This window comes from Oncorhynchus kisutch, linkage group LG28, assembly GCF_002021735.2.
Source record: "Oncorhynchus kisutch isolate 150728-3 linkage group LG28, Okis_V2, whole genome shotgun sequence".
In the NCBI taxonomy this organism is placed as follows: Eukaryota; Metazoa; Chordata; class Actinopteri; order Salmoniformes; family Salmonidae; genus Oncorhynchus; species Oncorhynchus kisutch.
Window position 1 is genome coordinate 14,832,868 of NC_034201.2, and position 24,462 is coordinate 14,857,329.

Consider the following 24,462-nt stretch of genomic DNA (forward strand, 5'->3'; position numbering starts at 1 on the left):
GTGCCTTTGGGCAAACTCCAAGCGGGCTGTCATGTGCCTTTTACTGATGAGGACTCCTTGCTGTCCCCAGTCCACCTGGCCATGCTGCTGTTCCAGTTTCAACTGACCTGAGCCCTAGGACCATGCCCCAGGACTACCTGACATGATGACTCCTTGCTGTCCCCAGTCCACCTGGCCATGCTGCTGCTCCAGTTTCAACTTCCACCTGACTGTGCTGCTGCTCCAGTTTCAACTGTTCTGCCTTATTATTATTCGACCATGCTGGTCATTTATGAACATTTGAACATCTTGGCCATGTTCTGTTATAATCTCCACCCGGCACAGCCAGAAGAGGACTGGCCACCCCACATAGCCTGGTTCCTCTCTAGGTTTCTTCCTAGGTATTGGCCTTTCTAGGGAGTTTTTCCTAGCCACCGTGCTTCTACACCTGCAATGCTTGCTGTTTGGGGTTTTAGGCTGGGTTTCTGTACAGCACTTTGAGATATCAGCTGATGTACGAAGGGCTATATAAATAAATTTGATTTGATTTGATTTGATGAGTGGCTTTAGCCTGGCCACTCTAACATAAAGGCCTGATTTGTGGAGTGCTGCAGAGATGGTTGTCCTTCTGGAAGGTTATCCCATCTCTACTGTACAGAGAAACTCTGGTGCTCTGTCAGAGTGGCCATCGGGTTCTTGGTCACCTCCCTGACCAAGGCCCTTCTCCCCCGATTGCTCAGTTTGGCTGGGCGGCCAGCTCTTGAAAGAGTCTTGGTGGTTCCAAACTTCTTTCATTTAAGAATGATTGAGGCACTGTGTTCTTGGTGACCATCAATGCTGCAGACATTTTTTGGTACATTTCCCCAGATCTGTGCCCTTGTCACAATCCTGTCTCAGATCTCTGCGGACAATTCAGTCGAACCACTGGCTTGGTTTTTGCTCTGACATGCACTGTCAACTGTGGGACCTTATATAGACAGGTGTGTGCCTTTCCAAATCATGTCCAATCAATTGAATTTACCACAGGCAGACTCCAATCAAGTTCTAAAAACATCTCAAGGATGATCAATGGAAACAGGATACATCTGAGCTCAATTTCGAGTCTCATAGCAAAGGTTCTGAATACTTATATAAATAAGTTATTTCTGTTTTCTATTTGTAACATTTGCAAAAATGTCTAAAAAACAGTTTTTGCTTTGTCATTATGGGGTATTGTGTGTAGATTGATGAGGATTTTTTATTTAATACATTTTAGATTAAGGCTGTAAAGTAACAAAATGTGGAAAAAGTCAAGGGGTCTGAATACTTTCCGAATGCACTGTAACCAAATGACAACATGCAATATAGATTTTGATTGAATAGTTTGGGGTAGGCCTCATCTCCGAATGCTCCTCAGAGCCAGATGCTAATGACAGGTTGCCCCATGCTGGAATCTTCCTGTTTCCATCACAGCTGTCATGATTCGTTATTTTTATACGGTATGACTTTACTCGCCTAAAAATTGTTGATGGAAACGTGGCTTATGCACAGTCAAACTAGCAGCTATCTTTACCTTCAGTGAGCTGAACAGCAACCAGATAACTGCTCTCCAACCAGACCAATTCATCCACTACAAACACCTTGAGAGACTGTAAGTATGACCCCCTCTTTTTGACCTTTCCTTCCTTCTCTGCACTTAACTCTAAATTGTAAATTGACAAGTATTTATTCATTTGTTAAGTTTGTGTTCAATCTGTTTAAAGGACCTGAATAGTCAAAACCATGTTTTTCTTCAAATTGGATGATATTTGGAAGAAACCAGATCAAAGTAAAGTAGGATGACCAAAGCATGAAAAATGTTGCTGTTGCTTGTACTTTGATAAAGTTTGGTTCATCAAAAACTTTCAGGAAGCCAGATTATTGGGGATGTATGCAACATCACATTTTAATACACAAATGGTAACGTCTTCTTCTCTTAAATAAGAACAGCCTTGTAATAATCATTGCAGAAGGCCTGTTTGCAGAGGGGAGTGGTTAAAGGGGAATGGAAACACTCGGCTTTAGAACACCAGCTAAATGTAAATCACCACTTTGGCATTGTTGCATCACTGGCAGGAAAGTTGAATAATTCCTGAATTTACTGAGTCCATGACCTATGCGTGCATTAATAGTACATAACATCATTGACAGTTACCTTCAAGTCAAAAAGCTTGGCTGAGAGGCTAGCTAGTTATCATCATAATGGTTAGGCTTCAGGCTTAGTCAACATTACTTACCACAATCAACAGCCAGCAGGCTTAGCTACTATTTCTAATAATCATGACATATCACAGAAACAGATAGCTAAATAGATAGCTAGATATTTTCATTAGGTATCTATCTATCTAGCTAATCATTATAGCTACGGGGAACATATCTAGCTATCTAGCTAGCTGCATTTTACTGGTAAAATAGCAATCCTAATAGCAAAGTCAGATAAACAAAAGTAAATTTTTGCTGGAATCTATGGACTGATAAGGTTAATGTTGTTGTCCTGATCTAAATGACAGAGCACTGTCAAAGTTGTAAGAAACCTGATGATCCGGTTGAGGCGTGAAAGCCTGATGATCCCGTTGAGACGTAGGAGTCTGACGAACCGGCTGAGGTGTGGGCGATGGACAAGCAGGCTGGGGGCGTAGAAGCCCAACGAACTGGCAGAGGCATGGGAGCCTGGCGAACCGGCTGAGGCATGGGAGCCTGATGATCCGGTTGAGGCGTGAAAGCCTGATGATCCGGTTGAGGCGTAAAAGCCTGATGGTCCGGTTGAGGCGTAAAAGCCTGATGATCCGGTTGAGGCGTAAAAGCCTGATGATCCCACTGATACGTAGGAGTCTGACGAACTGGCTGAGGTGTGGGAGCCCGATGGCCCGACGAAGTATGACGTGGGGTGGGTGCCTGCCGAGCCCACTGGGGCAAGAAATACCTCAAGAGCCAGCTAGGGCATGGAAGCCCGACAAGCTAGCGGAGGCACCCCCAAATAATGATAGATGAGGCGCAGGTTCTTGTAACGAAGGGGACAGGCGTGCGTAATGATAGGCAGTCTGGTGCCCTTGAGTGCCAGAGAGGGAGAGCGGGAGCAGGTGTGAGACACATCCAAACCAGAAGCTATGGATTACAGCCAACATCCACACTGAACTAACAGCTAGATCTGTTGCTTCCAAGGAGCAGGAACTCTAATCCGGACGCTTATAAGAAATCCCACTATGCCCTATGACGAACCATCAAACAGGCAAAACGTCAATACAGGACTAAGATCGAAAACCTACTACACTGGCTCTGACCCTCATCAGATGCGTACCAGGACAGGTACTCAGAGCATGCGCTAAGTGTCTTCACTGACCCAGTCTGCAATACCTACATGTTTCAAGCAAACCACTATAGTCCCTGTGCCTAAGAAAGCCAAGGTAACCTGTCTAAATGACTACCGCCCTGTAGCACTAACATCTGTAGCCATGAAATTCTTCGAAAGGCTGGTCATGGCTCACATCAACACTATCATACCAGAAACATTGGACCAACTCCAATTCACATATAGCCCCAACAGATCCACAGATGACACAATCTCTATTGCACTCCACACTGCCCTTTCCCACCTGGTTAAAAGGAACCCCTACAGTATGTGAGAATGCTGTTAACTGACTAGAGCTCAGCTTTCAACACCATCTCCGGTCCAGTTCTACGTTGGTTTCAAACCTATTTAACCGGTCAACAGTTTTTGGTCACAAAGGTGAACTTAACACCTTGGTGAACTCCTGCATGGTTCAGTTTATATATGTTACCCCTTGGCAGTGTTATCAGAAAGCACAGCATTGATTTTCACTGCTACGCAGACGATACACAGCTTTACATTTCAGTGTCTCCAAAGGAATTTAGCTCCACAGATAAATTATTAGACTGTATTAGTCATTTAAATACTTGGATGGCTCACAACTTCCTCCAGGTAAATCAAGACAAGACCACTGTACTTGGAGCCAAAGAACAGACAGAGAATCTATCCACACGTTTTAATTCATGGACAATAAAGATAACACACCAGGTAAAAAAAACTTTGTTTTATTGTAGATTGTTAACTACATTTCAAATCACACATTAGGAATGTGACCAAGATAGTTTTTTACCACCTGAGGAACATTGCCAAGGTGCAGTCATTTCTCTCTCAGGCTGATATAGAGACACGTCCATGCTTTCATTACAAGCAGGCTTGACTATTATAATGCTCTCCTGTCTGGTCTACCCAGGAAAACCATTCGTCAACTGCAAAACAGACAGAGCACACATTACACACATTAAACCGGTTATAAGGTCTCTGCACTGGCTACCTGTGAGTTTTAGAATTCATTAAAAAAATGATTCTATTGGTTTTAAAATCAATCCACGATTGTGCACCCCAATACATGTCTGACAAGCTTTTAAGTTGTGTATCCAGTAGGTCCCTCAGGTTCTCTGCCACTGGCCTTTAAATTATGCCAAAGCCTTGGACCAAGAGGCATGGAAAGGCAGCCTTTCGTTATTATGCCCCCAGCCTGCCTGAGAACCTAAGGACATAATCCAAAAATATTTTAAAACATATTTTTAGCTTTGCTTCTCCTTAGGGTGATTTTTAGTTGTTCAGTTTGTCATTCTTTTGTTTTTTTGTGTAAATATTTCAGCTTACATTTTCATTGTTTTTTCTTCGTTTTTTTTCTGTAAATACATTGCTTTGCATTCCTTATCTAAAATGTGCTGTATAAATAAAGCTTGATTTGATTTGATTTAATTAGTGCCATCCAAGCTCATCACTGAGGTAAGGACCCTGGGGCTGAACACCTCCCTCTGCAACTGTATCCTGGACTTCATGACGGAACGCCTCCAGGTGATGAGGGTAGGCAACAACATGGGTGCGTGCTCAGTCCCCTCCTGTATTCCCTGTTCATCCACGACTGCTTGGCCTCGCACGACTCCAACACCATCATTAAGTTTGAAGAAGACACAATGGTGGTAGGCCGGATCACCGACGACAATGAGACAGCCTATAGAGTGAAGGTCAGAGCCCTGGCAGTGTACCTCTGCAGAAGTCAGAGAATTCATACTTCTGGCGCTTCGTGAAGCAGAGCTGTTGTGAAGGAAGTTGTCAAGGAAGTGAGTTTGTGTTTATACAGGACCTCCTGCCTTTAAATACCGTCAACCAATCATGTCAATGCGGAGCTACACAGAGCTATACGGAGCCCTCCGCATTGTTACAAAATGTGGGAGGTGCACAGCGATGCGGTACTGAGCTCGATTTGGCATTCTCAAGCCTTCGGAAGGTTCAGAAATTGCCTCACATTTTATACTGAAAGGATCTGCATGGTCAATCTGTTGTCTCCAGCGGCCATACAGCATTTACTGTGATGCAGCCTCTGCAAAAGTCAGAGCATTCAACCTTCTTGCACTTCGTGTGGGAGAGCAGAGCTGTTGTGAAGGAAGTTGTCAAGGAAGTGAGTTTGTGTTTATATAGGACCCCCCCCTCCCCTCCCTCCTCCACCTACCGTCAATCAATTATGTCAATAGGGAGGGCTCCATATAGCTCTGTATAGTTACACAATTTGGGAAGTGCATAGCAATGCGGTATGTAGCTCGATTTGGCCTTTGCAAGACTCCAGAGGCACCGCAATTGCGTCAAACACTCCATAAGGAGCTTCCGAATCACATTTGCAAAGCAAGCATAAATTGGCTTTTAGCCGGACCACATTTCCAGATCAAGCATGAATTGGCTTTTAGGGTGCATTGCCACCAGTGTGAGTGTGCTCTGCGTTGTTTGAAAATTCAGAGTGTTGTCAGATTGTCTGTTCGCCGGCTGTTGCATGTGTGTGCACCACAGGAGGTTGGTGCCACCTTCATTGGGGATGACGGGCTCGTGGTAATTGCTGGAGCAGAATCATTGGAATGGTATCAAATACACCAAACACATGATTTCCATGTTCTTGATGCCATTCCATTTGTTCGGTTCCAGCCATTATTATGATCCGTCCTCCCCTCAGCAGCCTCCACTGGTGGGCACCAATGATTTGTATACGGTATACATAATTTGTGTGCACCCATCACTTGTGCCCCCCGTAACGTAACAAAATGTAGATGAAGGAGTCTGAATACTTTCCAAATGCACTGTATCTCTCTGTCCTCAGTTTTTATTGCTAGGGACTGGAACTTCATAATGTCCTCCCACAAAGGTACTTGCCCTATCCAGAGTAGCCTACTCTCTCTGACAGCTGGAACATCTAGCTAATCTTTTCACCTTCTTACATGGCTGTTAGCTAGCTAGCTCCTTAGCTACAAATGCATTTAGAGTTAGAACAATAAATACATCAACATAGGTAGCTAACTAGCTAATATGAAGTTAACTAGATGGTGATATTTAATTCACTTGGCTAGCTATACAGTATGTAAAGTTCGCTAGCTAGCGAACATTACGTTAGCAGCTCATTTGCGTTAGCCTGCACACAGTTCCTGTAGCTATCATTTTCAAAATATATTTTCTTACTTGAATAGGTTTTCCCACTATCTCTGTTTTCTGGGTCCTTAGAAAAACTAAATATGGGCAATTGTCCCGAAGTTTCCGGTGATAGCAAAACGCAGCCAGCCATGTGGACGATTGGAGGACTGACGGATCTTCTAACATGGTGCGGTTGCTAGGTGATGCAACTGAAAGCCCTCTACAGAATCACAATACATATCGTATTGTCACCTAAGTATCGTGATAATATCGTATTGTGAGGTCCCTGGCAATTCCCAGCCCTAGTAGGCAAGGTTACGTAACCTTATTTAGTCCTACCTGCTATGGTGAGTTTTAAGTGTATTTTTTGTTTTTGAGATAGAATTACTGTCATGTTATTGATGCCAAATTACAAACCTTATTTGCACCTTCTCTTTTCCAGAACCCATGGGTCTGCCTGAACCTTTCAACTAGGTAAGCTGTTTCAACCTGGAACAGTATTCTCCTTCTTTGGTTTATTTCAGTCATTGCAGGAAGTCCTGAAGAGCAGGAGTGTGTTGGGTTTTGTCTCAGCCGAGCTCTAACACTTGATCAACGTAATCTATTGACCATGATCAACATAACGAATCACGGCGATAGGCTATGATTTGTAGGCTGGAATAAAAGCTTATACACACTCCTACCATTGAGATCTGAAGCTGTCCATTCTTTGAAGATATAATTCTGTACTATGGGTACAATTGTGGGAGGTATTTAGATGATATATATATATATATATATATATATATATATATATATAACGCATGCTTCACTCTGAAGACATTCGAATAGCAGTACTGGTTGATGTTCAAGGCCTAATTAACCACACATCAGGGGTGTAAAGTACTTAAGTAAAAAATACTTTAAAGTACTACTTAAGTAATTTTGTTTACTGTACTTTACTTTACATATTTTTGACAACTTTTCCTTCAACTACATTCCTAAAAAAAATAAGGTACTTTTTACATTTTCCCTGACACCCAAAAGTACTCATTAAATTTGGAATTCTTGGGACAGGAAAATGGTCCAATTCATGCACTTATCAAGAGAACATCACTGGTCACCCCTATTGCCTCTGATCTGGCAGCCTCACTAAACAAACATACTTTGTTTGTCAATTATTTCTGAGTGTTAGAGTGTGTCCCTGGCTATCAGTAAATAAATACAAAACAAACAAGAAAATGGTGCCGTTTAGTTTTCTTAATTTAAGGAATTGGAAATTGTTACTTTTGATACTTAAGTATATTTGAGCAATTAAATTTACTTTTGATACTTATGTATATTTAAAACCAAATACTTTTAGACTTTCATTCAAGCAGCATTTTACTGCCTGACTTTCACTTTTACTTGAGTCATTTTCTGTCAAGATATCTGTACTTTTACTCAAGTATAACGATTGGGTACTTTTTCCATCACTGCCACACACACTCAAATGGACCTACAGCCGGGGTAATATTCTTCCATCATTCACACACAGTAGAGAGTGTAAACCAACATGCTGTCAACAAAATGCTGTCCTCAATGCTGAAGTTGTATTGTGTATAGCTCTGTGGAAATGCTGTGATCACTCATCGTCTTTAATGTTGTGATTCACAGACACACGATGACCACGATTTGAATGCTGCAACTGAGACAGAATGACGTTGAGGGACACACACTGAGACACTGAGTAGGACTGGACATGTGCTGGATATTTGTGACAACGAACTAAAAGGGGTGCAAAAGCACACCAGCACCCCATTTTAGGTTTATTCAATGGCTAACCATCTGAGTAGCTACCCCTAACTCCACACTATGCCTTCTTTGCCCCATGGTCCCATATGGAAAAGTTATATGTGTTACATGTATATTACTTATGTGTTTTATGTGGGAATATACAGTGCATTTGGAAAGTATTTAGACCCCTTCCCTTTTTCCACATTTTGTTACGTTACAGCCTTATTCTAAAATTGATTACATTTTTTTTTTAACTATAAAAAATCATCAATCATGTGCAGCGGCCGCTCAAGACTTCAGCTAATTGAATCTTTTGGCGCCACTCACAGGAGCGAGCACCACCTTGCAGAACTGCCCTGCCGCCCTACTCCCATTGAAGTCTATGAGACCTCCGCCACTTACCATGGCCTGTCTGTAAGCACCTTAAAAGTGTTGTGGTGTACTGTTCTTGCAACCTTTTTTTGTCGTGCTCCTGCTTAAAGGCATCATAATTTTTTATATATTTTTTTGTTGACATTTTTGCAAATGTATTAAAAATAGGAAACAGAAATACCTTATTTACATAAGTATTCAGACCCTTTGCTATGATACTCTAAATTGAGCTCAGGTGCATCCTGTTTCCATTGACCATCCTTGAGATGTTTCGACAACTTGATTTGAGTCAACCTGTAGTAAATTCAATTGATTGGACATGATTTGGAAAGGCACAAACCTGTCCATATAAGGTCCCACAGTTGACAGTACAAGCCATGAGGTCTAAGGAATTGTCCGTAGAGCCCCTGAAACAGGATTGTGTCGAGGCACAGATCTGAGGAAGGGTACCAAAAAATGTCTGCAGCATTGAAGGTCCACATGAACACAGTAACCTCCATCATTCTTAAATGCAAGAAGTTTGGAACCACCAAGACTCTTCCTAGAGCTGGCCGCCCGGCCAAACTGAGCAATCGGGGGAGAAGGGCCTTGGTCAGGGAGGTGATCAAGAACCTGAACCAACCATATACAGTCATTTATTAGAACAATATCTAAACCACAAATACAATGTGATTCCATAACCTTTTGGGCAGCCACAGGTGAGCATTTGCCCACTGAAGTCAGTTACAATGTCGAACTGCAGTCAGCTCAAGACCCTGGTGAGAACGACGAGGATGGAGATGATCTTCCTTGAGACGGTTTCTGACAGTTTCTGCAGCCATTTTTTGGTTGTGCCGCCACAGTTTCAACACCTGTCCGGGTGGCTGGTCTCAGCCAATCTCGCAGGTGAAGAAGCCGGATGTGAATGTCCTGGGCTGGCGTGGTTACACGTGGTCTGCGGTAGTGAGGCCGGTTGGACGTACTGCCAAATTCTGTAAAACAACATTTTGGTAAAGAAATTAACATTACATTCTCTATCAACAGCTCTGGTGGACATTCCTGCAGTCAGAATGCCAATTGCACGGTCCCTCAACTTCGGACACTTTGGAACTCGGTCCCTCAACTTCGGACACTTTGGAACTCGGTCCCTCAACTTCGGACACTTTGGAACTTGGTCCCTCAACTTCGGACACTTTGGAACTCGCCATCTCTATAAACCCACCCTACCTTCAACCATTTTCTCTATGCTGCATCATTCACTTGTTCTTCTCCTGATTTGATAATATCTAGACTCAGTAACACATTTAAAGTCGCTTACACATGGGCCATGGTAAACGACAAATGCACCGTGAGACCAGCGGTCCCTGGTTGTTGACAGCTCGAATGTTGTCATTAGAACATTGTTTGATTGGTTAACAAGATTAACTTTGCTCATTGGTCCACCATGCGCTGCAGCCGCTCAAGACTTCAGGTAATTTCATCTTTTGGAACCACTCACAGAAGCGAGCACCACCTTGCAGAACTGCCCTGCCGCCCTATTGAAGTTGTTTTTCTTTTTTTTCTCCATTAATTCCAAGATGAAGTAGCAGTCAGACGTCTTTGTATTTTGTCCTGTCCCTTGTATATATATATCTTTCTACATATTTTTCTTCGCATATCTTTTAAAAATACTTTGCTAAACCTCAACTTCTAAATACTCTCCTGCAACCCGCATCACCCAATGTGGCGTGGATCTGCTTTTTTCTAAAGTATTTCTATTTACTTCAGATCTGGAATCCCTCAACTGAAGCTAGCCAGCTACAGTAACTACCTACCAGCTATCAGTTAGCAAACCATTGCTAGCGGTTATCAGCTAACCTCGGAAAGATCTCGCCAGTTCGAACAACGTGACTCAAACCAGAGCATAACGGACCTATTTCTCTCCATATCTCCGGATTCCTACCGCAAACTCTGAACATTTTCATCTGGATCTTCGCAACTAGCTAACCGCAATCCCGGGTGACTACTCCTGGCTAGCATTTCCATCCCAGAGCAAGCACCAATTAGCCTGAAACTAGCCCAGCAAGGGCTCCTGTGCTACCACCGAAGCCCACTCCCCGGCTACAATATCCGGACCCCTTCTACTGCCGGAATGGGGCATGGAACCCCGCCGATCCTCTACGACTGGAATACCGAGATAACCTGCCCGAGGATTCCAACAGGCCCCTCAGGTGCGACATCCGCTGAAGGCCCATTCTGCTAACATGCTAGGCCTGCTAGCTACCTAGAGCTACTTGGAACCCTACTATCTCCACGGCTGGTCTATCGACGTCACCGCACGAAGAGGCAAAAACAGACTTACCCCCATCGTGATGTACCCCATAGGCTAACTTGCTAAGCCAGGTCTACTAACTGCTAACTTGCCTGCCCCATTCTGCTAACTGCTAGCTTGCCTGCCCCGGTCGGCAAACTGCTAGCCCCTGCAAACTGCTTGCTTGCTAACCTGTTCTGCTAACTGCTAGCTCGTTTAGCCCCGGCCTACTAACTGTTAGCTTGTTACCATCGGCCTGCTAACTGTCTGAATCGCCGTGTTCCCAGTCAGCCCAACCACTCACTGGACGCATATGCTCACTTGGCTACGCATGCCTCTCTCTAATATCAATATGTCTTGTCCATTACTGTCCTGGTTAGTGATTGCTGTCTTATTTCACTGTAGAGCCTCTAGCCCTGCTCAATATGCCTTAACCAGCCATGTTGTTCTACCTCCTACATATGCGATGACATCACCTGGTTTAAACGTCTCTAGAGACTATATCTCTCTCATCATTAATCAATGCCTAGGTTTACCTCCAATGTACTCACATCTTATCTTACCTTTGTCTGTACACTAAGCCTTGAATCTATGCTATCGTGCCCAGAAACCTGCTCCTTTTACTCTCTGTTCCGAACGTGCTAGACGGCCAGTTCGTATAGCCTTTAGTCGTACCCTTATCCTACTTCTCCTCTGTTCCTCTGGTGATGTGGAGGTTAATCCAGGTCCTGCAGTGCCTAGCTCCACTCCCACTCCACAGGTGCTTTCATTTTATTACTTCTGCAAACGTAAAAGCCTTGGTTTCATGCATGTTAACATTAGAAGCCTACTCCCTAAATTTGTTTTACTCACTGCTTTAGAACACTCTGCAAACCCGGATGTCTTAGCCTTGTCTGAATCCTGGCTTAGGAAAACCACCAAAAACCTTGAAATCTCCATCGCTAACTATAACATTTTCTGCCAAGATAGAACTGCCAAAGAGGGCGGTGTTGCAATCTACTGCAAAGATAGCCTGCAGAGTTCTGTATTACTATCCAAGTCTGTACCCAAAAAATTCCAGCTTCTACTTCTAAAAATGCACCTTTCCAGAAACAAATCTCTCACTGTTGCCGATTGCTATAGACCTCCTTCTGCCCCCAGCTGTACCCTCGATACTATATGTGAACTGATTGCCCCCCATCTATCTTCTGAGCTCGTGCTACTAGGTGACCTAAACTGGGACATGCTTAACACCCCGGCCATCCTACATTCCAAGCTTGATGCCCTCAATCTCACACAAATTATCAATACCAGGTACAACTCCAAATCCGTAAACACGGGCACCCTCATAGATGTCATCCTAACTAACTCGCCCTCCTAGCTGCCCACTGCTCTGAGGCTAGGAAACACTGTCACCACCGATAAATCCACTATAATTGAGAATTTCAATAAGCATTTCTCTATGGCTGGCCATGCTTTACACATGGCTACCCCTACCCCGGGCAACTGCCCGGCACCCTCTACAGCAACCAGCCAAAGCACCCACCATTTCTTCTTTACCCAAATCCAGATAGCTGATGTTCTGAAAGAGCTGCAAAATCTGGACCCATACAAATCAGCCGGGCTAGACAATATGGACCCTCTCTTTCTAAAATTATCTGCCGAAATTGTTGCAACCCCTATTACTAGCCTGTTCAACCTCTCTTTCGTATCGTCTAAGATTCCCAAAGATTGGAAAGCTGCCACGGTCATCCCCCTCTTCAAAGTGGGTGACACTCTAGACCCAAACTGCTACAGACCTATATCTATCCTACCCTGTCTTTCTAAGGTGTTCGAAAGCCAAGTTAACAAACAGATTACCAACCATTTCGAATCCCACCGTACCTTCTCCACTATGCAATCCGGTTTCAGAGCTGGTCATGGGTGCACCTCAGCCACGCTCAAGGTCCTAAACGACATCATAACTGCCATCGATAAGAGACATTACTGTGCAGCCGTATTCATCGATCTGGCCAAGGTTTTCGACTCTGTAATTCACCACATTCTTATTAGCAGACTCGACAGCCTTGGTTTCTCAAATGATTGCCTCGCCTTGCTTACCACCTTACTTCTCTGATAGAGTTCAGTGTGTCAAATCGGAGGGACTGTTGTCCGGACCTCTGGCAGTCTCTATGGGGGTGCCACAGGGATTCAATCCTCGGGCCGACTCTCTTCTCTGTATACATCAATGATGTTGCTCTTCCTGCTGGTGATTCTCTGGGACTGCAACTGATCCCTGCCTGCACCTGCCCGCCCGTCCAACATCACTACTCTCATCACTACTCTGGACGGTTCTGACTTAGAATACGTGGACAACTACAAATACCTAGGTGTCTGATTAGACTGTAAACTCTCCTTCCAGACTCACATTAAGCATCTCCAATCCAAAATTAAATCTAGAATCGGCTTCCTATATCGCAACAAAGCCTCCTTCACTCATGCTGCCAAACATACCCTCGTAAAACTGACCATCCTTCCGATCCTTGACTTCAGTGATGTCATCTATAAAATAGCCTCCAACACTCTACTCAACAAACTGGATGCAGTCTATCACAATGCCATCCGTTTTGTCACCAAAGCCCCATACACTACCCACCATTGCGACCTGTACGCTCTCGTTGGTTGGCCCTCGCTTCATACTCGTCGCCAAACCCACTGGCTACAGGTTATCTACAAGTCTCTGCTAGGTAAAGCCCCGACCTTATCTCAGCTCACTGGTCACCATAGCAGCATCCACTCGTAGTACGCGCTCCAGCAGATATATCTCACTGGTCACCCGCCAATTCCTCCTTTGGTCGTCTTTCCTTCCAGTTCTCTGCTGCCAATGACTGGAACGAACTGCACAAATCTCTGAAGCTAGCTTTAAGCGCCAGCTGTCAGAGCAGCTCACAGATCACTGCACCTGTACATAGCCCATCTGTAAACAGCCCATCTATCTACATACCTCATCCCCATACAGTATTTATTTATTTATCTTGCTCCTTTGCACCCCAGTATCTCTACTTGCACATTCATCTTCTGCACATCTACCATTCCAGTGTTTAACTGGTATATTGTGATTACTTCGCCACCATGGCCTATTTATTGCCTTAACTCCCTTATCTTACCTCATTTGCACTCACTGTATATAGACTTTTAGTTTTCTTTTGTTCTACTGTATTATTGACTATGTTTTGTTTATTCCATGTGTAACTCTGTGTTGTTGTATGTGTCGAATTGCTATGCTTTATCTTGGCCAGGTCGCAGTTGCAAATGAGAACTTGTTCTCAACTAGCTTACCTGGTTAAATAAAGGTGAAATAAATCAAATATATATATATTTTGGAACCACTCAAAGGAGCGAGCACAACCTTGCAGAACTGCCCTGCCACCCTATTGAAGTCTATGAGACCTCCGCCCTTACCGTGGCCTGTCTGTAAGCACCTTAAAAGTGTTGTCGTGTACCGTTTTTGCTACCTTTAAGTGTTGTCCTCCAGCTTAAAGGCGCTACATGGTCATTCCGCGGTCTGCATTGGCCGTGCAGCATTTAGTGTGATACGGCCTCTATAGAAGTCAGGCCATTCATACTTCTTGGGCTTCTCCGAGCAGCGCAGAGCTGTTGTGAAGGAAGTTGTCAAGGAAGTGAGTTTAAGTTTATGCAGGACCTCACGTCCTACCCTACCATCAACCAATAATGTCAATGCAGAACTATACGGAGCCCTCCGCATTGTTACAACATTTGAGAGGCACACGACGATGCAATACATAGCTCAATTTGGAGGCTTCGCAATTGCGTCACTTCATCCATACCTCTGACCACATTTTTGGATCAAGCATATATGGGCTCTTATTCTGGGGTTCCGACTGAATGCAGTGGTAGATGTTCTCCTCACAATTTACCTGTTAAATTGACAAGAAGGGTGTTGATATAGCTGTGTTTAGGCATGGCTTCCTTGTTTTGAGTATGTTGTACTTCCATTCTTCTGGAGTTGACCTAGTATTTTACATTTAACCTACCTTATGCATCCAGGTGTTTCTCCATTTTTAACTCACCCACCAAAAATCACAAATCACAACACAATTTACAATTTGTGTTATTTGAACTGGTCTAATTCTTAAACGGGAACAAATATTATGGGTGAGGTTTAGTTAACTCAGATGCTATTTTTCTTGGGGAAAAAGATGACTGTTCAGGACCTTTAAATGGATGCAATTCAAGTTGTATGTCTAATGTGAATGCAGACGAATGAAAATCATGTGAAGCGTCCAGGTCTAGTAGACATAAATCAGATTAAAAATCAGCAATAAAATTACACAAAATAATCATAGTTTGAAATAACGTATTCATTCAGTACAGTTGTCTATTCATCCATACTTATGAAAAGGCAGGATGCAGCCATACTTTTAAATTTAAGTTGTTAATTAAAAAAGTTGTGTTTGTCTTACTAACATAATGATAATCCTCAATATATTTATCCTCACTCTGACAATCGTCATGTAGTTTTGTCTCATAGACTACAAATCAAATGAAATGATTTGTCACATTTGTCGAATACAACAGGTGTAAGGTGTAACAGGTTATTGATGAGATCTTATTTTCCTTCTCATTAAACCAGGCCTTTGTCATTTAAACCTTTAACAATATATTTATATTCCACAGACACCTGGAAGACAACAGGATCAAAAGCATCTCCAAGCAGGCATTCTCAGGACTCTACTCACTAAGAAGACTGTATGTCCTAATTCATTATGGGCCACCACTGTCTGACCTGTGGTACCATGTGTATATCCCTACATCACCACAAATTGTTGTCCTGGATACATCATACTTCATGCAATTTCTTTATTGAACATTATGTAGAATGTAGTACTGTAGTATGGTGTTTAGCTCCTTGAAATCAAAGAAAACCAGTCATTGAATACACTGACCCTTTTACTGGCGCTTCCTTGAGAAGTGTTTATACATACAGATTCAGATACTGTAGTCGTCCTTCGATATACAAACCTGAGACGTGTGAAGTGCCCAGGTCTGGTGGACATAAATCCGTCTGGTCTGTAATTAAGGGAACACATGAAACCCCTTCATCCACCTCCTTCAGGATTCACACAGAGGACAGTCATTATGAATCAAGGCATCCTGAAGAGTATACACTGAGTGTACAACACATTAGGAAAACCGTCCTAATATTGAGTTGCACCCCCTATTGCCCTCAGAACAGCCTCAATTAGTCGGGGCATGGCTACGAGGTGTTGAAAGCGTTCCACAGGGATGCTGGCCCATGTTGACTACAATACTTCCCACAGTTGTGTCGAGTTGGCTGGATTCCTTTGGGTGGTGCATCATTCTTGATACACACGGGAAACTGTTGAGTGTGAAAAACCCAGCAGCGGGCCTCCTGAGTGGTGCAGCGGTCTGAGGCACTAGTCCCATAGGACGGCGAACAATTTGCCCAGCATCGTCCCAGTTAGGGGAGGGTTTGGCCAGAGGGGCATTACTTGGCTCATCGCGCTCTAGCGACTCCTTATGGTTGGCAGGCCATGCAGGCTGACTCCGGTTGCCAGTTGAACGGTGTTTCCTTTGATGCGGCTGGCTTCCTGGTTAAACTGGCGGGTACTAAGGAGCGTGTTAGGGGGGTGATAAGAGAATTATGTTCTCCAGGTACATCACCCAATTTAATTATTTTACTCTCAGTCTGCAAACCAGAATTTGTAAGATCCTGGCCGAATGAAAACCGACAGAGGCCCGGTCTACCACAGTTAAATGTTTATTCACGGGAACGTTCTGAAGTCAAGAATACAAATCAATTCATTTTATACTGACTTCTCACGCCCACACATACACACAAACATATGCACACATATAAACAGACACACAAACAGAAGCACATACACACATACCCACACACACATGCACGCAAACAGACGCACACACATGTCCTGCTATGCACACACTGTCTCACTACCTAGCCGACAGAGATAGTGACCTTGTCCTTGAGACGTACTCCCCGTTCTCTCCCAAATCTCTAGTCAGGTCGGCACCAAGCTCAGACAGTCTGTGTTTAAAATACCATAAAGATATATTGTTTTACCCTAATTCTGACTAGGACTACACATTTATTGATTATGATTTTATACATTATAATCAATTCCATACAATTATATGTTTCAGGGCGGAATATTCTAATCATTCAATTAACAGACAATTCTCACCTATCAGGGGGTCATGTATCGGAGGATACATGACTCCACTTTCACCTCTCGCGAGCCCATTGGGGAGTTGCAGCGATGAGACAAGATCGAAATTGGGGAGAAATATTGAGGTAAAAATAAAATAAAACCAGCATAGAATATCTATATACAGTGGGGCAAAAAAGTATTTAGTCAGCCACCAATTGTGCAAGTTCTCCCACTTAAAAAGATGAGAGAGGCCTGTAATTTTCATCATAGGTAGACTTCAACTATGACAGACAAAATGAGAAAAAGAAATCCAGAAAATCACATTGTAGAATTTGTTATGATTTTATTTGCAAATTATGGTGGAAAATCAGTGTTTGGTCAATAATAAAAGTTTATCTCAATACTTTGTTATATACCCTTTGTTGGCAATGACAGAGGTCAAACGTTTTCTGTAAGTCTTCACAATGTTTTCACACACTGTTGCTGGTATTTTGGCCCATTCCTCCATGCAGATCTCCTCTAGAGCAGTGATGTTTTGGGGCTGTTGCTGGGCAACACAGACTTTCAACTCCCTCCAAAGATTTTCTATGGGGTTGAGATCTGGAGATTGGCTAGGCCACTCCAGGACCTTGAAATGCTTCTTACGAAGCCACTCCTCCGTTGCCCGGGCAGTGTGTTTGGGATCATTGTCATGCTGAAAGACCCAGCCACGTTTCATCTTCAATGCCCCACTCAAAATCTCACGATACATGGCCCCATTCATTCTTTCCTTTACACGGATCAGTCGTCCTCGTCCCTTTGCAGAAAAACAGCCCCAAAGCATGATGTTTCCACCCCCATGCTTCACAGTAGGTATGGTGTTCTTTGGATGCAACTCACCATTCTTTAGTTATATTTTGGTTTCATCTGACCATATGACATTCTCCCAATCTTCCAAATGCTCTCTAGCAAACTTCAGACGGGCCTGGACATGTACTGGCTTAAGCAGGGGGACACGTCTAGCACTGCAGGATTTGAGTCCCTGGCGGCGTAGTGTGTTACTGATGGTAAGCTTTGTTACTTTGGTCCCAGCTCTCTGCAGGTCATTCACTAGGTCCCCCCGTGTGGTTCTGGGATTTTTGCTCACCGTTCTTGTGATCATTTTGAACCCACGGGGTGAGATCTTGCGTGGAGCCCCAGATCGAGGGAGATTATCAGAGGTCTTGTATGTCTTCCATTTCCTAATAGTTGCTCCCACAGTTGATTTCTTCAAACCAAGCTGCTTACCTATTGCAGATTCAGTCTTCCCAACCTGGTGTCCTTTGACAGCTCTTTGGTCTTGGCCATAGTGGAGTTCGGAGTGTGACTGTTTGAGGTTGTGGACAGGTGTCTTTTATACTGATAACAAGTTCAAACAGGTGCCATTAATACAGGTAACGAGTGGAGGACAGAGGAGCCTCTTAAAGAAGAAGTTACAGGTCTGTGAGAGCCAGAAATCTTACTTGTTTGTAGGTGACCAAATACTTATTTTCCACAATAATTTGCAAATAAATTCATTAAAAATCCTACAATGTGATTTTCTGGATTTTTTTTCTCATTTTGTCTGTCATAGTTGAAGTGTACCTATTTTAAGTGGGAGAACTTGCACAATTGGTGGCTGACAAAATACTTTTTTGCCCCACTGTATTTTGTTTTTATCCAGTCGGATATTTTTTATCCAGTCGGATAAACACTCCAAACAGCCTACCTAACTGCTCAGAGGTGTCCGCATGGTCCTAAAGCGAATCCTAGTTTGTATCACATTCCAATTATAAAACTAGGGGGGACAAAAAGGCCATTTCAGAATGTGGGGGGTCACTACCATATCCCGTTCGAAGGCACTTAAATATTTTGTCTTGCCCTTTCACCCTCTGAATGGCACACATACACATTCCATGTCTCAATTATATCAAGGCTTAAAAATACTTATTTAACCTGTCTCCTCCCCTTCATCTAAACTGACTGAAGAGTATATAACAGGTGACATCAATAAGGGATCATAGCTTCCACCTGGATTCACCAGGTCAGTTATGTCATGGAAAGAGCAGGTGTTCCTAATGTTTGTACACTCAGTTTCTTCTATTTTCTCTGACAGCTAGCCTTGGATAGTTGACAGGAAATCAACTCCTACTTTTCACATCCAGCTTGATGTTAGTGTATCTCCTCTGCATTCCTGATTATTGGTGTAGGTTGTAGGGCTGGGGAAAACAAACAACGACATGGAAAATGTGTCAGTGCTCTGTCCCTATACACTCAGATAGAATTTGCATGAGGAACAGGTGGATGTTACCCTACCTTATCTCATTCCACTTTTGCAAGCAGTTGAATATCTGCACTTTGACAATATTGTTTTATTTACTCTATGTTGTCCCATATCAAATATTAATATATGGCTTTTTATCTTTACATTTACCTCCTTATCTCTTTTAAAACTGGCCTGCTGTGATAAGATTTCTCAGTCAGAATCGGATTACGTTGTTGAAGGCTGGCATTTTTGAAGACCTTTGGAACCTGGAGTGGCTGTAAGTCAACTGGGGGGAGGATGTTTTCAGTGACCTTAAGATACCTTCATTAGGAAATCCTTCAGTGCCTCAGTGGGATTGATGAGATTGTAGACAGTATTTATTTAATTGATACAAAAACACCTGTATATCTTGTTGGAAACTGTGTTACACTGGGCAGTTGTTTTCAGTGACCTTAAAGGGATAGTTCGAGGGATAGTTATTTTTTCTACTTATCCAGAATCAGGAAACTGATGGATGCCATTTTTATGTCTCTGTGTGTAGTTTGAAGGAAGTTGGAGGTAGTTTCTGATGCGATTGCTAACGAAGAATAGCGTAATGACTGGAAGTCTATGGGATCAGATGAATTGCTAAAATCTTGAACTATCCCTTTAAAGCCACCTTCGTTATGAAATGCCTCAGAGAATGCCTCATAATCTTGTTTGTGCTGCTCTATTTTCCCAAGAAAGCAATGAGCATAAAGTATGATACAGTGTGACATTTATGGTGTAGCTAACAATCCTCAGCTATGATACATGATGGTATGATATCATGGCCCATGTACTAAAGCTCATTAACGTTGTTCTCATTGACAACAGTAATTACAACAGTATACCTGCAGAAGCTTTCTATAGATTTTTTTCTAAAGTAATATGACAATTATTGGGTTTAGTGTGACAAATAAATTGATATATTTTCCTCTGGTCTGTATGGGTGTAGGATTCTTGATGAAAATAGAATAGCATCTCTGAGACAGAAATCGTTTGAGGGGCTGAAATCGTTATTTTTCCTGTAAGTATCATGCCACTGTGCTTATTACTTTAATTAAGATCTCATGAGATACACGTCATCATTTAACCAACACGCTCTTTAAATGTAATTTAATTTGGCTGCAGGTCTTTGCTGAACAATTCCCTAGAATCCATCCCCAAGAAATCTGTCTGCCAGGAAATGCCTAGATTAAACTGGCTGTGAGTAACAACAGAATAATACCTAACCCATTATGATGGATAATATATTTGATTGTATTTGACAACTCTAAATCATGTTTTCTCATAATCAGGTGTATTATTTATGACTCTGTTTGCCATAATCACTCTGCAACAGTATCTCTTTTCACAAAACTCATTATTACCCATATGGAAAAACCACATGACTTCTCAATGAAAATCTCAATTTCACATGTGAAATCATGTGAAACCATGTGGTTTTGGAACACTTCACATGATGATATTTTACATGAAGTTTCACATATGGATTTTCATCTGAAAAACTTTCTGTTTTCACATGTGCAGAAATGTTCACATGTGATGACAAAAGACAAATGAGGTCAGTTCTACACATCTGAAACCATATGTTAACACCATCTTTTCACATGTGCTTAAATGTTTTCACATGTAGTTTCCTGTTGTCACATGTTGCTTTTACTTGTGACCACACTTTATTACATTATCTTCACATGAGATCAGAAGTGAAATTCATGTAGTTTTTCATGTAGTTCATGTCCCAACTACCAGATACCGATGCAGATATCATTCATTAATGCCAGAATGATCTGACACATCTTTTTCACAGAGAACTGGAGGGGAACAAGATATCATCTTTGTGGGTTTCCAGCTTTCAAAACTGCACCACTCTGACAGTATTGTGAGTTTTGTTGAATTTAGACTATATAGTTTCCTCAATTTCTTTACAATATTTGTTCATCTTTGTACCAAATCCAATTGGATAGAATGCCTTACTGTCAATAATTGCATTTGAAACAATTCCATCTGCACTAGAGAGAGAGATGAACGCAATGAAAGAAGACACATGCTCGGTTTTCATATGATTTATATTTCAAATTAAATTCTGCCATACTCTAAGGAGACATTTTCTGGTGTAAAACCAAGACTGGTAAATGGTGCTTATGTTAAAGCTATATACTTCCGTCTGGAGCATCTGCGCTACTGCAGCTGGTAATGAAATTCAGTCTGAGGGAGAGAAACCATTGGAGCCTACACATATTAAGTTGGCCGTTTCTATCACTGGCGATTGCTTCTAAGGCCATGTGTGATGGTGAGAATAATGAGTCAGGAAAGCAAAATTCCAATCTGATATACATGGGGTGCATTAGCTCTCTCAGTTGAAGGGGATAGGGGAGGCAATGGGTGGTTGAGAGCCTGGAAATACTCTGTCTCTTTGACTCATCCAACCCTGAGTGCTAAATATGGATCCTGTGACGTCAGCTTAAGTGTATTGAATTATTGAGGCAGGGCTGGACTTCATCTGGTGAGGAATGAGTCAAATTAATAAATCAAATTTGAACAGACAGGTAACACAAACTGAGTTTGATAGGTATTAGTGGGAGTAGAGAATTTGTTTTGCTTTCATACTGTATAAATAGTACATCATTCCTTTAAGAAATACTTACAGTAACGTTACTATCAAATTATAATTCTAAATCAAATCTAACAAGCAGTGTATCCAAATGGCTGTGGGCCTACTACTATTCAAGTAATGTCATTGGTCTTATAGAGACTGTTCTTGAATAATAATGATCACTTATAGAAACATTTATTTTGCAGGGCTCTTCGAAAAAACAGAATACAAACTATTGAGGAGGGAATATTTTCTGGCATGCCAAACCTGATAGACTTGTGAGTTAACTCTACTTCACACAACATTACTTGGGTCGAATAATGTTGTAATATGTCCAAATACAGTAATGTATTTCATTGTTGAAAATATTATTTGTCAATGGATTCATTTCAACTGTCATTCCAGGGACGTATCTTTAAACAAAATTGAGGAGTTCTCACCAACTATATTTACAAATCTTCAAAACCTAAAACAGTTGTAAGTATATCCAATGACTACTTGCATCCTAGCCCTGATATATTTATTGTTTTGAAAGATGTTCTCGTTATGGATTTACTGAAAGCGTTTGATCCGCTTTGTACGATCAAGTAGGCCAAAAGTATAACTTTATATTGTTGAGTTTCAGTTTATTAACTTTACTTTTAATCGATCTGGCATTGGGGCCATGTTGACCACAGAGTGGAGGGGCAATAAATCAAAGTGGTATAACCTGCCCTGTATTGATGTCCCCCCCCCCCCCTCTTCTCTCAGGAACATCTCAAATAACCCTCTGACTCATATCTATGATGATCAGTTCGACATGTTTGTCAATTTGCAATCTCTGTAAGTAACGTATGTCATACTTATGTAACATGGTTTACTAGTTTTAGTGAATTTGAGAAATAGTGACTTTTCTGTTTCCCCTCAGGAGTATAGAGGAGGTCGACATACCAAACATCAGTATTCAGATGTTTCGCTCTCTTCGGAACTTGGCTCATATGTGAGTACCGGTATATCTTACGTCTTCATTTATTATTGTTATGTCATCGACATTTAATTTCATGTGTCCATACTGTATAAACAGCAAGGCACTAAGCCTGTAGAAGCTGCTAATTGGAATTTCATATTTTTTAAGTAGCTTACTGTAGGCCTAGAGGGTAAAAACAGGCTAAATATAGTATGAGTAAATGTCTAAACATTTGTTGCCGATTATCCGCCAACAGCTAATGAATTCATGGCTTCGTATGCATGCATAATACAGGACTATTTAAGTGTCTGGTAAGCTACTTACTTATTAGCAGCTTATACAAGCTTAATTAGGCCACTATACAGCAAATTGACGCCTAAAATGAACAGCTATCTTTCTTGTTGTGTAGTGAGGTCTTGTTACTGCAAATAATGTTTAATCAACAATAATGTTTAATCAGCACAGGTCAGGTCCACACTGCATGCAAAGTACCAAAGCCTGGTTAGAGGCCAATTCTGCACTGTATTTAATTACATCCATTTGTCAGCTAATTTTTCTCTGACAAAGCATACGGTATACCCTAAACAAACCTGTCAACTGTCAACCATATCAATATAAAAGTGAAACTGTCAACATGATCAATGATAAAACTTCAGAAGGAAGTTTGTTCAAAAGTGATTCATTGTGATATTGTCATTTTTTTCTTATTGACCCAGTTATTTTAAGAAATTTGAATACTGTGGCTACTCTCCTAATGTGCGAAGTTGCAAGCCAAACACTGATGGGATTTCAACATTTGAGAATCTTCTTGCGAACATCATCCTTCGCGTTTTTGTGTGGGTGGTGGCCTTCATCATCTGCTTTGGCAACGTTTTTGTGATATGCCTGCGGTCTTGCATTGCATCCGAAAACCAGCACCACACGATGGCCATCATATCACTGTGCTGTGAGTAGACTACCTCAACACAATGAGGGCAGCAATCACTTCACATAACTTGTACTTAGCTAACTAGTTATTTTTTGAAATACATTGAGCACCACACAGTGCATAAACAACTAATCTCATGAAAATCTATGCATTTGAACTAAGTGCCCTGAAATCCATCACATCTGTTAGGTGCTGACTGCTTGATGGGAGTATACCTGTTCTTCATTGGTGCATTCGACATCAAATACTGTGGAGAGTACAACAGACACGCCCAGCTGTGGATGGAGAGCATGCAGTGCCAGTTGATTGGCTCTCTGGCCATGCTGTCCACTGAGGTGTCAGTCATGCTTCTGACCTACATGACTATGGAGAAGTACCTGTGCATTGTGTTCCCCTTCCACAACTACAGAGCCGGACGGAAACAGACACTCTGCTACCTCATCTTCATCTGGGTCCTGGGTTTCATAATCGCCGTCATTCCCCTCTGGGACAAGCAGACGTTTGGGAATTACTACGGCAGGAATGGAGTGTGTTTTCCACTTCACTCAGACGAGATGGAGAAACCAGGTGCCCGATGCTACTCCACTGGAATATTTCTGGGTAAGAGAAACATAGAATCCCCACCATCAGGACTGATTCCTGCAAGATAATGAGGATGCAATTCCACAGGCCTTGGATTTTGCAATAGCTT

General features: G+C 42.2%; 1 protein-coding gene across 1 annotated transcript in view; it reads left to right on the forward strand.

Moving 5' to 3' along the window:
• LOC109872679 (relaxin receptor 1-like) overlaps nt 1-24,462 on the forward strand; it is a 38,344-nt gene that overhangs the window by 12,672 nt on the left and 1,210 nt on the right. The window contains exons 5-16 of the mRNA XM_020463992.2: nt 1,538-1,609; nt 15,501-15,572; nt 19,486-19,557; nt 20,257-20,328; nt 20,433-20,507; nt 21,112-21,183; nt 22,104-22,175; nt 22,303-22,374; nt 22,648-22,719; nt 22,805-22,876; nt 23,560-23,789; nt 23,961-24,371. Coding sequence (XP_020319581.1) covers nt 1,538-1,609; nt 15,501-15,572; nt 19,486-19,557; nt 20,257-20,328; nt 20,433-20,507; nt 21,112-21,183; nt 22,104-22,175; nt 22,303-22,374; nt 22,648-22,719; nt 22,805-22,876; nt 23,560-23,789; nt 23,961-24,371 — 1,364 coding nt within the window. The remainder of the gene's footprint in view (nt 1-1,537; nt 1,610-15,500; nt 15,573-19,485; nt 19,558-20,256; nt 20,329-20,432; nt 20,508-21,111; nt 21,184-22,103; nt 22,176-22,302; nt 22,375-22,647; nt 22,720-22,804; nt 22,877-23,559; nt 23,790-23,960; nt 24,372-24,462) is intronic.